General features: G+C 41.0%; 1 protein-coding gene across 4 annotated transcripts in view; it reads right to left on the minus strand.

Moving 5' to 3' along the window:
- Positions 1–639: 639 nt before the first annotated feature.
- The window catches only part of kcnab1a (potassium voltage-gated channel subfamily A regulatory beta subunit 1a), a 118,577-nt gene continuing 101,756 nt past the window's right edge, over positions 640–17,460 (minus strand). For 3 of the 4 annotated variants that reach the window (XM_073488617.1, XM_073488609.1, XM_073488625.1), the window contains exons 4-14: positions 14,448–14,527; positions 13,078–13,122; positions 11,172–11,216; positions 10,136–10,179; positions 9,936–10,022; positions 6,411–6,496; positions 4,539–4,659; positions 4,135–4,229; positions 1,394–1,514; positions 831–919; positions 640–729 (exon numbers count right to left, since the gene is read on the minus strand). In XM_073488617.1, the coding sequence (XP_073344718.1) occupies positions 640–729; positions 831–919; positions 1,394–1,514; positions 4,135–4,229; positions 4,539–4,659; positions 6,411–6,496; positions 9,936–10,022; positions 10,136–10,179; positions 11,172–11,216; positions 13,078–13,122; positions 14,448–14,527 (903 nt within the window). The remainder of the gene's footprint in view (positions 730–830; positions 920–1,393; positions 1,515–4,134; positions 4,230–4,538; positions 4,660–6,410; positions 6,497–9,935; positions 10,023–10,135; positions 10,180–11,171; positions 11,217–13,077; positions 13,123–14,447; positions 14,528–17,460) is intronic. The other variant, XM_073488633.1, reaches the window with a different exon arrangement.

Below are 17,460 nucleotides of genomic sequence, written 5' to 3' on the forward strand. Positions count from 1 at the left end.
CACCCTCATGAATAAAACATGTGCTCAATCTGAATTTTGTGCTCAAATTAAATTGTGGGTGGAAGTCTGGACATTTGAGAGTTGATGGCCTGAGTCACCGGGCGAGCTGGGAGGATGGGAGTCGGTAAAACCGTCTCGCTTAACAATTACTATCAAGGTGCCCTTGAGCAAGGCACTTTAACTTTAAATTCTCATATCTTACCATATAATAGAAGTTGAATTTAATGGACTGAATTTCTTAACAAGGCCCCCGGATGGATGGTGAATCTGAACTGTAACATGGGCTGTAACTAAACTCTGCATAGTTATACTTGAATGGACCGGTGCTGGAGGGGTTAACACCTTAGGTTTGATGTACTCAGGGGGACTAAGTTTGCGTTTTCAGGCTGCAAAAAAGCTGAGCTGGGTAAGCATCTCTTGGCTGAACTGGACTGGACCTGAGATGATGCGTCTCAAACAGACAGACGAGGTTACGGGATGCGGTGCTGCTGCTTAGCGAGGCTGGTCTGTTCCAGGCTGAAGTGGGCTGGAGCTGAGTGGGGCCCAAGGAGAGAACCACGGACCTTAACATTGAACGGTGGCTCCGTGGTAGCGGTGTGGTTAAGTAGCTAGGTAAGCAGGCAGGCCGACCAGCCTGTTCTAAGAGCGGTAGTCCTTCTTACTGTACGGCCTGTTGCCCAGGATGTGGTCGATTTCAGACACTATGTGAGACGTCATCTTGGGAAGGACCTGGACAAAAGAGCAGAATTGAGTATGTGTGGTGAGAAAAAAGTAAAAAGTAAAGAACCCTGGATGTATGAAGAGAATCAGATATAGCTCTTCGATCCCACCTGTATGGCGCCGAGGTTCTCAGTGAGCTGCTCAGGGTTGGATGTTCCCAGAAGAACTGAGCTCACTCCTTCATTTCTTAGACACCATGCTGGAGAGAGACAGTGAGGTTGATGTTCACAGAGTGCCCACATGATGGCACACTGCCGCTTATTATTGTCCACAAATAAAACAGCGCTTTTAGTCCTCTACTTGCTCTCCCTGGATCCATATAGCAATTTATCACAGGGCGTTAGAAGACAAATCAGAGGTTTCTTTTAGTGGATTTACTTCAAATTGTAAACCTTAACATTACCGCCAGCCGTTTCTCCAAAGCACACCGCAGCTGTTTTAAATCTGAATGCATTTATGTCTACCTTCCAGGCAGCTCAGTTATTTTATTGATGCACAAGCAGCACAAATAGATGTAAGTATCTGTGTATTTGCGTGTCAGTGTGAAGCCAGTGGGGAAAATCAAATAAAAACTAAACACAGACATTGTGTGAAGGATGATGTGTGGTCGCGTCTTGCATTCAAAAGGTTCCTGCTTGTTGTGAGAAGGTAAAGGTGGGCAGAGACATCTTACCCACAGCCAGCTGAGGCAGAGTGCAGCCCAGCTTCTCCGCTATGTGGTTGAGCTCTTTCAGCTTGGCTTGTTGCTTCCTTCCGTCCTCACTTACTATTTTCTCCTTCAGCCACTGATACGACTGGCGGGAGACAGGAGGAGATAGAGTGAATGGGTGAGTGAGGGAAGAGAAAGACACAAAGCAAAGTAGAGACAGATCAGATATGGGGGGGAGAAAAACTCGAGGAAGGGAAAAGTCAAGGAGAGTCAAGGAGTGAGAGGGAGTGAGTGCTGCTGAACTGTGAGCATGTTGCATAAGGCTGAGAAGTAGATAAGGTGCTGCAGACATGACTTCATTTAATCATATATGCCAATACAGGCAGCTGGTATTGATCTGTTTCCACTGGTCGTTATGGGCTTGAGATGAATAATACAGCCTTGGAAAGCTGATGACGTTTTTCACCCACATTTCTTATTGTCGTGAGCTTCAGATGTGCTTGTAGGCATTTTTTTTTAACCGTTGGACAGAGCCAGGCTAGCTTTTCCCCCTGCTTTTAGTCTTTATGCTCAGCTAAGCTAATAGTCTCCTGGCTGTAGCTTCATAGTGCACACATGTGAAAGGCATATTGATCCTCTCATCGAAGCATATTTCCTAAAATGTCAAACTATTCCTTTGAGCATTAAAATACATGGATATATAAAATCTAAAAAAAATAGTAAAAACTAAATTAGAACAAGATTGAAAATCATTCCCAGTGTAACTCGACTAAATGTTTGAAGCATGAGAGACATCTGCTTCACTATTGTTGTATTGGACGACTGTCGTGGCGTGCAATCAAAGAGGTGTTGAAAGTCTTCCACAGGGATTCTGGCCCATGTGTTTGTCTGTTTGTCACAGTTGAGTTATGTTGGCTCAGAGACGATATCTACTGGATATTTTCCATCTTATTTCACAGCTCATGCTTTGGCGTTTGGCTTGTAGTTTTATCAACAATCACATCAGTCCAAGCTGGGCTGTGGTTTTAACCTCCACTGTCCTTCTTAGTCCACTGCACCTGCCGCTGGCTGTCACAGACTACTTGTGTTATGGTCGATTGCGTTTATTACTTTGATGAATCTTCTTTTATTAGTGATGTCCAAAACTGCCAGTCCATAACTGTGTGTTGCTCTGCACAATAAGCTGCTTTTATTGTTGACTCCATGTCTTCTGGATCGTTAGAAAAACCTGCAGTGTTGCAGCTCCTGAAGCACTCAAAGGTCATGTGATAATATTAGTCCCATGCGAATCAGCATCTCTGTGATGTAGGGTCGTTTTTTTTTTCATTTTTTAACATCTGTTTTCGGTTGTCAGACAACTGAACAAGTAAGAAATGTGATTGCGGCTAATAACATGCTGAACAGCAGTTAACAGCTGCGCCGTGAGATCGGCTATAATGTAGTTTAAAATGAGTGATGACAACGAAGGTGAGAAGCAACACAAGGCTGCCATATTCATGTGGAGCCACAAGACATCTGTTACTGGATCTGAATGAGCTGCATGTGTGTATTTCTGCTTATAACACATGCAGAAAGTGAGCAAAATAACTCTAAATTACATTAAATACATACTGTGGCTGTGAGCGAATGCATAACATGAAACACAGACAAGGGGTGGTAATTTCTAAATCACATGAGGTCCCCTGGTAATATTAGTCCTGTGTGAATAGGGCTTTAGTATGAGTTATGAGAACGTTTCCCTCACAGACTGTTTAGTTTGAAGGATTTTTAGAGGTGAAGGGTGCAAGTATTTGATAAGGATGGAAAATGTAGAAAATAATTAACATCATTTTGTGCTTATTATATCTCATCTTTGTAAGAAATCTCTAGTTTATCAAGTCATTTCTGTCAATAATTAATCCCCAAAACGTATTTACTTCTCTCTTCGCTCTGTGTAACAATTTGTAGCAATTTACATGTATTAATCTTTTTTTTTTAATGGCCTTATATGAGTAGATGGTAACATGACATGAAAAAAGAGACCTTCCCTGTCTCTCTCGTTGCCTATACAAGCCTTAATGCTGATTAATGCTGCTGGACTGTGGGTTTCTTTGTGAAGGACTCAGGTTGGATTTTCCGTGACACTCCAAAGGAAGTGACTTTATGCACGAGTGCCTCGTCTCACTGCCTCTCTCCGCCCCGATAACAGGGTCAACTGTAGCTGACGTTAGTTTAGAATAGTCCGCTAACATAAACTAATGACCGGCTTCCAGCACAACAAGTTTCATAGAGCTCCTTTAAAACAAGTGAAAACATCTTTAGGTACAGTGAGTCAAGTGTTTCAAGAATTAGGGTTAGGGTTAGGGTTTCTGTATCTTGAACTGAGAAGGAAGGGGCAGGTCGCTGCTCTAGAAGATACTATATACTATACTATATACACCAAACATAGCTGTCTGAGGTAGGCAGCACTGATTATCTGTGATGTTTGGGTGAATGAACACTTTTAAAAATGTTAAATATTGACAAACATCTCCAGCTTCAGGATCAAACGTTTGCCTTGTTGAAGACGAGTTACCAAAGATTCTTCATGAGACTAGTCTAAGGCCTTTTTTTCTAGATAACCCTTCGGACACTGACACAAATTGATGTGTATTTAACACATAAAATCTGTTAAGGATCACAGCTTTCACTTTGATCCATGTGGTCGTTCTATTCTTGGAACAAACTACATAACCCTTGTGTGTTGAATGTCACAAACCAAGTCCTGATGAGGTTTTCCTGCCTACCTTCATGGAGGCCCTGGAAGATTCAGGAATGCCATTTTCATATTTCCCTGTGATGATGCCGCACGCCAGCGGTGACCACGTCATCGCCCCAACTCCTGTCACCATGGAGACAAGCAGGAGTTAAACAGGAGACGTTTTGGTGAGATGCGTCGAAGGGAGAGGTGTGAAAAAATGTGCGAGAACAGTGCCAGGAAAGTGAAAATGTATGAGAGGGATGAAAAGAGATGAGCAACAGCTGCTGACGGAGATTATTTATCTGTTGAATTTATTCCTTATTTTTCTCATTTATGACAAACTGAGTGCAAGAATGTTCTAATCGGATGTGTGTGCTAACTAGCATCAAGACATTTCATTATCAGGCATTGATTGACTAATTCGTCACAACACGCACAATGAATACTTGCCTATCTTGTGGTAAAGTTCAGGAAGTTGAACTTCTACTTTCTCCCTCTGGAAGAGATGATACTCTGCCTGCTCACACACTGGAGGGATGAGATTAAACTGTCTTGCCACTGAATACGCCTCCTAGAGATAAAAACAACAGGAAGACAGAGATAAAAGGTAAATGGACGGTTGTTTCGATGTTGTTTTCTTTTTGGTGAGAATAAAGGAAGGAAAGAGCTTGAATAAAAGAACAAAAGGTGATTTTTGCATTAGTAAAGGTTAGGAGAGAAACTCGGGTAAGAGAAGGGAGAGGGAGGGTATTAATCAGCTTGTGGGAGCGTGGCACAAATTCAAATGTGGGGCTCAAAGTAAGGCACCCAATCAATATTCCATATCACATCTCTCTGAGGCATCATATTCAAATTTCCTTATACACCTTCTTATCTGGATTCCCATGTGTCCTTCATGCCAGAGGAAAATACACACTCACACTCACACACACACACACGTCGGGCTTGTTGCTTCTTTAAACATTCCCTGCTCTTTTATTTTACAGGTCTCCTGCTGGGGAACACATGTCAGGACTGGAAAGCAGTAGGAGGGGGAATCTATTCAGCGTAACGTAAGGATAATGTTGGTGCCATCACTCAACTTACAAATTACCCTTTTGTGCTGCAGCCCATGACTTCTGCCTCCAGCCTGTGTGTGTGTGTGTGTACTGTACTGCTGCCTCGTCACGTACACCGAGCAGCCGTGTTTACCCCCTCCACCCCCTCCTCTTCATTATTGATGCTATCTAAATTACACAGCTTTCATGTGGGCTTGTGTTCTACAAAGATATCTGCTCCCTTTCACCGTGATCACAGAGAGAGGATGTCAACACATCGCGCTGCGCTTAGAAGGGGGGAGGGAGGGCGTTAAAGACACCCGAGAGAGAGAGAATGAGTGTTAGGTCCTTGAATGTCACTTTAGCGATGTGTTCATTTCATAACTCTCCGCTCTGGCTTCACACACCCTGAATGTATTCATTACTGTAGCGAGAGTTGAGTTGGGAGGTGCATCGATTCTGACAGGAAGTGGAAACAAAGCTGGAGATCGCCGCTGTGCCTCAGTGGGAACACTTCCTAGAGACACCTGTTATTCCTCAAACCTTTAGACAGCACAGTTTTCCATTTTCATCACATTTCCTTTTTCGTATTTCCATTTTTACTCAGGTACTATCAGTATGGGTGACTTTCACTTTGACCAAAGTCATATTTGAACATGATATCTTTACTTTTAGTACTTTAAGTATGACTGTAAGTACTTTTTACAACCCAGCTGACTCTGCATGAACAATGTATCTCAATGGTTGAAAGTAACTAAGTACATTTACTCAAGTACTGTACTTAAGTCTGATTTTGAGGTTTATTTGAGTGGAGCGTTCCAGTCGAAAGATGTTAACCCAACACATGAGCTTGTTACCACTCTCGATGGAAGCTAAACTTATTTTATTCCACTCTCTGCGTTAATCTTGTATCACTGTTTACTCCAGGTTTTTCAGCCCATTTCAGTTAGTTACATGCATACAGAGTCCTTTCAAACTAAACTTCCGTTTTTACAGGAAGTAAAAAACCATGAGAACATATACAAGTGCATAACAAACATAAACTTTGCATTAGGGTCATTTACTTTGTGTATTTCCATTTTATGCTACTCAACTACATCTCATTAAAAACACCAGGTGTAAATGCAAAGGCATTGTTTATTCTCCAGATAGTGTATCAGGATAGAGATCCCAGTTTAATACCAGGTGTAAATAAGTTGTAAATGATCCCCTTGAATATTTTAATTCTTCACTTCAAAATGAGAATCTGACACAGAACTGACACTCATAGCTCCTCGCTGCTTACCATGATCTCCATGGCCGTCCACCGAGACGTCCCCCAGTACATCGCCATGCCCTGGTTGATCACATAGGTCATGGCCCGAACAATCTCTGTAGAGATACAGCAGAGATTATCAGTCAGCTGGATCGATGGGGAACAACTTATTGAGTCCACCCTGTACATTCAGTGCTACTAACAGACTATAACCTATTTCCTGCAATGCTCCTCTCACCAGTATGTTTTCCACACTCAGTTATGCCCTCTAAACAAACAAAACACATCCGTCGGTCCCCGCTGGGGGCTTTAGGCGATGTTCATGAGACTCTGAGGAGACATGCAGCAAAAACCTTGCTGTAAGAAAGAATGTTTCTCTGCATGTTTCACTCCTGTCTTGAAACAGTTGTGATTGTCATTCGTAAAGTTTAACGGACAAATGAAATCCATAATTCACTCAGTAGAGGTAAAGCATTCAATATTGGCTTTAATGAACTTGTTAAGGCTTAATGAGCGAGAATGGACATTGGAGAGACGACTTTGTGTGGTCCTGAATTACAATTAATTAGTATTCGAAAAATGTCACAGAGGCACATCAGTCTTAATCGGATGGGAGGTGGTATAACTGTGTTTATATTCATTTAAAGGTGTAATTTGTAGAATATGGCCAGAATTCAAAGGTAGCTCCAAAAACATAGGGGCAGCATATCACCAGAGTAAGAAACTGCCGCTCTTTGCTAGTTATCCTTGGCCGTGGTTAGCTACCATTAGCTAATTAGCTCATGGATCAGTTAGATACAAAGTGGTGCAATGTGTTATTATGAGACAGGACAGGCTGGGGCTAGCTGGTTAGCATGCTAACATCGTTAGACATCTCTGCAGCATAATACATGCATCAACACTGCTGATTCTTCACACTATGTTGATAATGTTAGTTCATGTTTTGAACATTTTAAACTAAAATTCTGTTCATATCTTACAAGTAGCTCCTGGGTCTGGTACTATATAAATACAGTGAAAGTGTCGTAAAGACAGGGGGTGAAGAGAGAGGTGCTGCAGCAATGGACAGTATGAGAAGAAAAATGTGTTTTTTGAACATTTAATCATGTAAACATTTCATAGTAGAAACCCAAAATAAAAGTATGAACTAGAAATGTGCATATTGTTGGATCTGTAAAGCAACCACAAGAAATCTTAAAAATAAGAATAATGGTTTCTGATGCGTGCAAGTTATCCACAAACAGAAAACCGAGCTGCAACTGAAACAGAAAGTGACTGAGAAGCTGTTTTTTGTTTGTTTTCTTTTTTTCCGAACAAAAAATGAGCATAAAAAACACCAGGCACAAGTTTGAAGTGACTTGCCGGGAGGCTGGCAATGTATCCTGAATCAACAATAGCCAAGCCACCGGAAAAGACAGTGCCAAAAAAAGAAAGAGATGGATAAAACCCAGAAAACAAACAGTCACACAGGAAGGAAACATGAAACAGAAACAAAGACAAGACAGGTTTTTATGAATGGTTTTGCCAAAGCACTCAGGAGTCAAGAAGCAAGAGACATTAAGACAATTAAAAAGCAAAATTGGCAGCCTTGAGAGTACACAAACTTTATTTTGTTCCAGTTTTGTGAAGCCTTGATGAAGTTAAAAAGCCTCCAAACACCTCCTTGAGTGTCTCTTACCTGCTGACGGCTCATCACCCACCGCTAACAACTCTGGGGACAAACTAACAAGCTCACATACTAAATCCCCTCAGATCACGTTCAAGCTGCTGCATTTTTAATGATGCAATTAGCTCCAACACTGCTGACTGCGCGAGCCAACAGCAGTCAAGGCCAACAAAAACTCAGATTAAGACTGTCATTAAGGTTATTCATCATCGCCCCGCGCTCACTCCAATTATACTGCAATCCTTCACTGTGGCAGGACCCTTGTATTTCAATCTGTATAACTGCTTCTTGGAGCTACGACAGGATGTGAGGGGTAAGAAGCGAAGAGGAAAAAAACATTGACTGAAAATAAAAAAGTATAGCAGCAGAATCGAAGGAAAGAGAAGAGAACTGCAGAAGAATGTTTAATCAAGAAGACCAAAAGTGTTGAGAGGGCAAGTTTTTTTGTTTTCCATTCAAATTTGGTAAGACTCTATTAACAATATTAAACACAGATGCTGAACTAATTACCATCCTGTCAAGTGAAATAACACAGTATCTATGTCTTGTTTCTCCCGTCCTCCTCTCCATCCCTCGGCCTGCCCTCCTGCCATCCGGCTCGCTCTGTCTCCGGCAGCACGCTGTGATTGTGCTACACTGCACTCACATTTAAATGCTACTTGGCTCACATTTCCGGCCAATATAACAAGAGGGAGAAGAGGAGGGAGTGAAAAACAAGTCAGAGGAAGGAAGAGCAACAGATCTAACAGCTGAAGGAATTGAAAAGGAAATGAACAGTGGGTGCAGATGGTAGTAGACAGTACGCTGAGTTTCAAGGACAGAGTGAATCTATAACGAGGCAACAGCTAGAAAAAGTGTGAAATCAAGGTCTTTGTGTGTGTGTGACATAGGATATCCTTCACTGGTAGCTTCCACAATTGCACAAGACGTAAATAAAACCTGGCGATATCCCTCAGTGTTGTTTAATAAACTCTGCTTTCACGTCAGTAATCAAAATCTTCAATATTGAAACAAAAGTTCTCATCATTACCGTCCCCGTCGTTGCAGTAGCCTCTAGTTTTGCATCAATTAAGGTTCATTAAAAAGTCTTGTTAAGCTTAGTTTTAAAGATTTGAAAAGTCCCACTTAAGACAGTAGGAATTCTGAGCAAAGCAGGTAATTATTAACAGGCAATGTCTTTATTGATTAGTTGTGAGCACTAATTAATAAGGTGACGAGAGAAAACCCACAGTTAATTGGCTTTATCTGTAGAATGCAATAGTACACAATTTGTTAATGATGACTAATGAGGAACCAATACACTACTTATTTGCATTTCAACAAGAGATGATGATGAATTATGTAGGGTTGCCTGTCGCACTTGGACTTAGAGCTCTAGTATAGCAGCTCTAACATCACTGGTTATCCTGAAATATCTTCTGTGTAAAGATGATGAAAAATTCAAACGCTGCGATCGCATTTATTATTTTGTTATTTTCCAACTCTGTAATTTCTCTTGCAAGTACACAGTTGCCCTCTAGCACCGAATAAACAACCTCTCTCTGCAGTCCCCAAACAAAAAACACACTTAAAGTAAAAAAAAAAAGAAAAAAGTGTTATCCAGTTCCATCTGCCTTGACCAGTTGGGAAGTCAGAGAATTAATTAAAAGTTTAACACACTTGAGCAAACACATTCTGAAACATCACAACACAAGTCACTGTTCACTCAAATACTTGATTAAAAACTGTGAACTCATCCTGCTGCAAAACAGCAAAGGCAATATCCCCGAACATGAATCAACATCGTCATCCAACATCTTAAACTCACTTTGGCCTCAGGACAAGTGACAGAGAAGCAACTCATACAAGTTGATTGGTTACTCAAGTACAAAGTTGTTTGGCTGACTCACCCTCCATGGGAGTATTGCTGTCAGGGCGATTGGCAAAAACTACATCTACATACTCCAACTGCATCCTTTGTAGAGAGCCTTTTAGACCTGGGAGATACAGAGAGGTGTGAGGGTTGAGATAGTGGACGGTGATTGTATAAACACAATTTGAAGGTTTAATGTACAGTAAGTGAAAAAGACCAAAGTTCAACTTGTCTTACCTTCAATTATGTGTTTCCTTGACAGTCCTCTCTCCGTCTCTGCTCTGATGGCACAAACACAAACCAATGATGAGCTACACTGTCAAGGCATTTTTTATTTTATATATTTTCACACTTTTAAGTCACAAATTCATGTTTGGGTCTTCAAAAAGGAAAATGAGAAAAATGCAATCTTGTGTGTAATGTAACTCACAATACAGAATGAATATACAGTATGAGAGTGTTTATACGAAATGTTTGATTGTTGCTGTGTTTCATGGACGATGAGCAGACTTTAATTACAGGAATGTGTACTAAACTTCGATAATATCTGGACTTTCTGGCACTTTTAAGTATATGACTTTAAAATAACTTTTTTAAAATGTGCCATCTTGCTCAGCAAGCAGAGTCAAAGTTGTTTTAAAACACCTTTTGACCCTGGCTGGAGGACAAGACATGAGAATGTGCATATCAGGCTTTTTTTATTAAAATGGGTCAGTGCGCTTTCAACTGTTCAGCATCATTATGCATCCAAACTCTGGAGGAGAGAGGTGGAGGACTAAACCTTCCTCCCAGGAAGAAGGGATGCTCAGGAACAGAGAGAATACCTTCATCCTTATCTCCAGACACAGTTGGACAGTCTCTGCCAAGGAGTGTGACAGCCTGTTCGAAACAGTCCATATGTGTGTGTGCGTGTGTGTGTGCTATAAAACCGATTTCTCTCTCTCTCTCCAGTTTCAGCAGAGGAAGTGGATGTTACTGTATGTGGCATGACGTTGCACAGGCAGTCACAGAGAAAAAAGGCCACCCCAACTGCCTGTTTGACCGCAATGAGACCTCCTAAATAAATGAAGCTTTACTAACTAACTTAAACGTGATCAGATGGGCTGATGAGACCGACATTATGCACACGAATGTGGACGTGACTGATATAATGATCTCACCACAGGTTGTCTTCTTCAGGTCTAAGTAAAGGACACACCTTTAATCCTACTTGAGTAACTGTTTTTGAAAAGTAGCAGTACTTTTACTTTAGTTTATAAAGTTTCTTACTTACTTTCCTCCCCAGTAGAGTTTAGTAGTAATGACCAAGCTGGATCGCCTGAGAAAGTGCAGAGACAGAAACAGAAAGTCAGAAGACAGATGCAGCAGAGTGAGCGATACATAATGCATTGCACTTGCTCATTGTATTCTCTTATCCAGACATACAGGTCCATCACAACTTTTCTTTCCACCACATATGATCCTATCACAGATGTTGTTATCCCTAAATCTGCTCTCTCTGCAATTAAAGCCATAATCAGCTCTTCTCACGTCACTGAGGTGCATTCATTTTCAGTCTAAAGCAGTTTAATGTCCTCTTATCCTCAAACTGTTGGACTAATCGTTGACACATACAACAGGTGTGAATATGCCACCCACATGCTGCTTAAGAGATTTGGGTGACACCCTGTTATTACATGCCTGGTGCTCTGTTAAATCATTAAATGTTTCCTCTCTAGATACACCATATGAGGTTTGCCTACAATCTGTTTACTTTGTATTAAAGGATAAGCTTGACGCCTTATTTTCCATCAAGTGACGGTAACAGAGCTGCTCATTGAACGTGGAAGTTTCTGTGCAGTAAAAAGTGGATCATCATCCCTCAGTACATCCTGTTCTCTCATCCGCTCTGTAAACTCATGATGACTGAAATGCCAGGATCAGTGTGTCTTTACTGCACCAGCATCAAACCACCTACTGGTGTAAAGTAGTCAGATCAGCGCATGTCACTAAAGGCGGAGACACACGTTGCGACTGTTGAGCTGATCATTAATACGAGACGAGCATGACGACTTATGGGTCTGTTCTAATCTGGGTCAGCTGGTGTTGACAGTCAGCGGATAAAATCACATGTGTTCTAATCAGGAGTAGGGATGCACAATAATGGATTTTTGCTGATATCCGATATTACGCAACTCATTTTGGCTGATGGCAGTACAAATATATGCACATATTTTCCTCACCACCTGCTTACACAAACAATAAGTATCAACATTCAGTGGGTTTGTGTTGCACGCCCATAATTAAAGCCTGTTATATCAGCAGAAATGTCCATGTCGGGTCGATGCTGATGTTTCATTTTTAAGCCTTTATCAGCAAGTACCAATGATGTGCCGATATTATCATGCACGCCTGATCTAAACTCTTTAGATCCACTCGCTGCCAGTCGTTCTCATCAAGATTTTTTATCCTTGCGATAGACATCAGAGAGGAGGCTCTCACCCAAACTCTGCATCTTTTTCCTCCTTTTTTGAGCCTTGACAACACAAATGTCCCTGCAAATAAACATTACAAGCCAGAACGGTGCAAGAACATGCAACATTAGAGCTGCTTCATACTGACATAGAGAGGCTGATATTGCTGTAAGGCTCCATTAGTTTATTCCTTTGATGTTACTGTAACTTTCTCCTCCCTGATTCCTACAGAGTTTATCAATAATACAAAAATGAGCATGTTTAAATAACTCCATCAAGGGAATATTTAAAAATGTGTGGAAACTGAAATGGCTGAAGGCAAACAGGGTAACTGTTTCATGCTTTGATGCAATATGTCTGTTTGCCTGTGTGTGTGTGTGTGTGTGTGTGTGTGTGTGTGTGTGTGTGTGTGTGTGTGTGTGTGTGTGTGTGTGTGTGTGCGCGTATGTATGCAGAAACATGCAAATGACTTCAAACTGCAAACTCAGCATTACTTAAACATCAAACATGTCTGTCTCTTACACATACTTGCAACACTAACACATGCATTTGCCCACACCATTGGGAAAAACATCTCTCACTCCTCTTCCATTTGTCTTTCCTTCATACAGGCCTCAAACACGCACACTTCCTGCCTCTTGCGACATGCACACACGTCGTCCTTCTCCAGCTTTCTCTCTCACACGAAAGTGATGAAGCCATCAGACACGTTCATGTCGCCATTACCTCCAGCATTTCTTCTTGATGATGTTTCCGAGAATGATTTCCGCCCTGCAAGGCAATATAAATGAGGCGGAGTTATTAAATAGTTCATAAACATAATAATATATTATAATTATATAATTCATAAACACCGCAATTCATTGTCACAAAATTAAACAGCCCCCCTGTGCATTAAAAACATGGCAAACCTGTTTGTTCATGAATGGACGGCTAAATGGTGTATTTAAAAAGTCTTAAAATACTCTTAACCATCGTACAGTGAAAGAATTGTATGTCCGACTGAATTTTATTTAACAATGCAGCTACAGGAAATCACTCCTTAGTGGGCCATATGGATTGTTTTAATAGTAGAAAGGTCAAACCCCACTGAGACGAGGCAATTTTGTTAAGTGTATGGACCATATTCACACGCCGGCAATTTTCCTCTGACGCCACGCTCAGGTTTGGTAGCACGAACTGCTGTGTTCCAGGTTGCAAGTCATATAAATGTAGGGAATATGACAAACTGTTATCATTTCACCACTTCCTGATTGATCAGCAACTGAAGAGAAAATGAATAGTGAAAATTAATTCAGTCATTTTTTCAGTTGCAGGAAGTTGGGAGATGATAACCATTTGTCAGCTTCCCTATGTTTATACAACTTCCAACCTGGAGCACAGCAGGACAACATCTGAACTTCCCACTCACTGAGTGTGACATAGAAGAAAAATGGCCACTGTGGGAATATGGTCTATTGTCACTCTGTTGTGACTTGCTGAACGCTGAGATAATAAGGAAAATCTCCTCACTTGTCCTGATGAAGCTGACGCAGGCTAGAAGGGTGTTTACATCAGACTGTTTAATTGTCTAATTTGGCGGATTAGTTTACAGTGATGGCTGCAAGCCTTTTCAGAGCTGTAATGCATTTTAATCTGACACAAATATCCAAACATTCCTATAATCCTATAATGTAAACCAAGAATATTCATATTTTACACTTCTCTTCATCTTTTAACATTATCCAAAGGCGCAGGCTCAGGTTACTCCAAGCAAAGAGCCACGATAACAAGAATTCCAGCCTCACATTTACAGCAGATATTTCTTTTAAGCGGAAGTAAATGTTACCCATCCAGTCTCAAATATAGGTTTGAAAAGGTTTTAAAAGAAAAAGTAGTAGTCTAGAGTGGCGATGAGTGGTCATGAATTATCATTCCAGACCTGCTGATTATTTACCACTTCACTAAAGGAGTGGAATAAATTGTATGTAGGAAACCTTAGTAAGTAAAAACACTTCCTGGAGCCACAGTGGGGCCAGATGTCTGCACCTGATCACACTAAAACATGAATGGTTGTTATGAGCTCAGCTGAACTGAGAGGTTCGTATGACACCCACCTGCCGCCGGCGTAGACCTCAGCTGTGTCGAACAGGTTGACTCCACTCTCATAGGCGATGGTCATTAGCTGCTCTGCAATCTGGCAAGAGGTCAGGACACACACACACACACACACACAGATGGTACAGTGAGGCCAGTGTGCACAATGTGTATTATCTTTTGTATATCTTTTTAAGGACTTGTTTCCACAGCAACAGTGTTCAAGATACCAAAACTGTTCCATCGAAGTAGAAAAAGGTGGTACACAGCCATGAAACCACAGCTTCATATTTTATTAAATACAAGTGCCCATGCATTTTGACCTGAGGCCTTCCTCAGAGTTGTTTAACTAAGTCACTTACATACAGGACAATCAAGACAGTGACTTAAATCAACACAGCAAACACAACAGACGACACCAAAATAAGGTCCAAACTCTCTAAGAAAGCTTTTAAAGTAACTCTGGAATTACCAGCTGTTATATTTTGAAGGTTGGTTAGTTTCTCTCTCTGGAAAGCACACTAACAAAACTTTCCACAGAACACAAATAATTTATTTATTAAATAAATAACTTTGACTGTATTATTCAGTATATAGCACTGTTTCAGTCTGCCAACTCATGTGGAATGGATTATTATGTGAAGGCCCAATATGTACCGAGTTGATATTTGACTTCTGGGCTCTGACCTCCAGGCCCCAAAAGGATACGCGAGTCAGCACAACAGGGATTGAGGAGCGACTGTAATAACTTCTCCTCAAGATGGTCCGTCAGAGCTGCTTGTCGGACAGTCATGGATTAGGTGCGTTGTATAACGTTAACCTGCAATATAACATTTACGCCTACTTCTCACTGTGAGTTCTCACTGCTAGTTCTCGCAACTATTTCTGTCACTTTTCATTTGAACGACTGAGTGCAACACGATGGATGACTTCTAGGAGAGACTATCTAAAAATGTGCGCCCTTATGGACAACATATATAACAAAATTGCGCCTCTGCCCTCTCTATGGCCCTCAGCTTTTCAATCCGCCTTCCAGTGTAGCCAGTCAGAAAACCTATACACAATTTTGATTTCCATCGTGGTCAGACCGAACGTCCTACGAGCTCCTTTTGATCCAGCACAACCCCACCCTTAGATCCCTAAAGTGTATGCTGGGGCGGCTTATGAAATGCTACCTGAACAGCACTGCAGCAGCCGTGGCAGAGTGTGAGCCGAGCATCGAGGCTTGAAAACAGCGCCCTATAGTAAAGGATGAGTTAGATACTGTATATATGCTGCAGTACTACACTCTATGTCGTGTGCGAGTATGCTGCAGTGCACTCGAGTTGCCAGCCTGAACTCGCCTGCCCCAACAGAGCCTGTGTGGCTGTGAGTCTGTTGATGTACACGGTTTATTGGGATCACAGTGTGATTATTATCTGTGAAATATCCTCTATGATGTACAGTAGTGTCAACTCATTCCTGTTTAGTTATTAAGTGCTCATGCTTTACTTAAGTGTGTGTGTGTGTGTGTGTGTGTGTGTGTGTGGCATATGTGCAGATATTTTTCATATTTTTGCAGACATGGTGACCATAAATCATCAGACCGAGATCTAATTTCCTCGTGGTGAGTTTTATCACATGGGGACTTTAAGTGAATTTGCCATCAACTCCCTGTGGAGTTACGTGCGTGCGCATGAGTTGGTTTTGTGGGCGTGTGGGGACAGAAGTGTGCACATGGTGCTTGTGTGTTTGTGTTTACATGTGTGCATGCAATCTGTTTGTCTGCCCTTGTGTATACGCCTGCAGTGTGAGCACTCCATGTGTGTGTGTGTTTCACTGGTGGCAGACAGCGGAGGTGTTGCTTCTCAAAGAATTAGATAATCTCTCCTCTGAGAATCTGTCTCAACCTTCCTCAACCTTCTCAGTGCAACCTGCACAAACAGGGTAGCAGTCCAAGCCGATGTGTGATAATGATACAACAATATTAAACTCTATTTAATTAGTGTATTTAAAGATGGACAAAGTAAAAGCATGACTCTTAAAGGAAAAAAGCAAGACAATAAACCACATACAACAAGGATTTATATTAATGCGAGGAAACAAGGGCAGAGAGAAGTGATGTAATAATGAAATAAAATACAGAAAGAGTAAGTGATAATAAAAGAAGTAAAAGAATAAAGGGATGACAAGTCAATAAAAACTGGTGTTAAAAATGCAGGAGATAGTTCCCATCTGAGCTCGAAGCCTATTGCGTAGCTCGGAGCCAAATCTGAACATGATCAGTAACATTTTAAATGTCCTATTTGTAAGAAAAATTGATTTTTGAGTCTCATTCCCAGTCCGGGGAATGAGAGCTGGACATTACAAATAGGACATTTAAAATCAATTTTAAACTTAATTGTGAGTCAGTGAACACGTTTGTATTAAGCTATTGTGATATGAAATGATTTAAAACCACCTATCTTCACATTCAGTAGCAAAGGAGGATTTTGCATGCTGTTTAATTGCAGTAAAAGGGAGGAGAGTGCACGTCCTGTCTCTTTTCAACTGTTCCCATTGGTTTCTTTTAACTCTAAACCCTCACCATCAATTACAGGACCTTTGAGTGACCGGCAAAACAGTTTCACGGGTCTGATCGCAAAAAAAAATCAAACTTATGCTATCTTCCAAAAGTTACCAAATTATACAATTGTTTTGGCAAGATGTTCAGAGTGGCAGGAAACACAACTCATAAACTGGACACACAGATCCAAAGCCAAAGGAGAAATGGGAAGATGTGACAGAGATACCTTAACTCAGGATACCTGCCAATATCTTATACCAGTGCTCTTTTTTGTACATTTAAAATCTGTAAAACACTGTGAAACTGTTTGGCAACTGTACAACGATTGATGTGGTGCTTAAAATTTTTCAAATTCAAATTCAAATTTAAAGGGGCTTTATTGGCATGAAAGTTTAACAACAATTTTGCCAAAGCATCTGTCCAACACTTGGATATAACATAATAAATAACAACACAAACACAACACCAAGATTGATTTACATTAATTA

The sequence above is a fragment of the Pagrus major genome, chromosome 2 (assembly GCF_040436345.1).
Source record: "Pagrus major chromosome 2, Pma_NU_1.0".
Taxonomy (NCBI): Eukaryota; Metazoa; Chordata; class Actinopteri; order Spariformes; family Sparidae; genus Pagrus; species Pagrus major.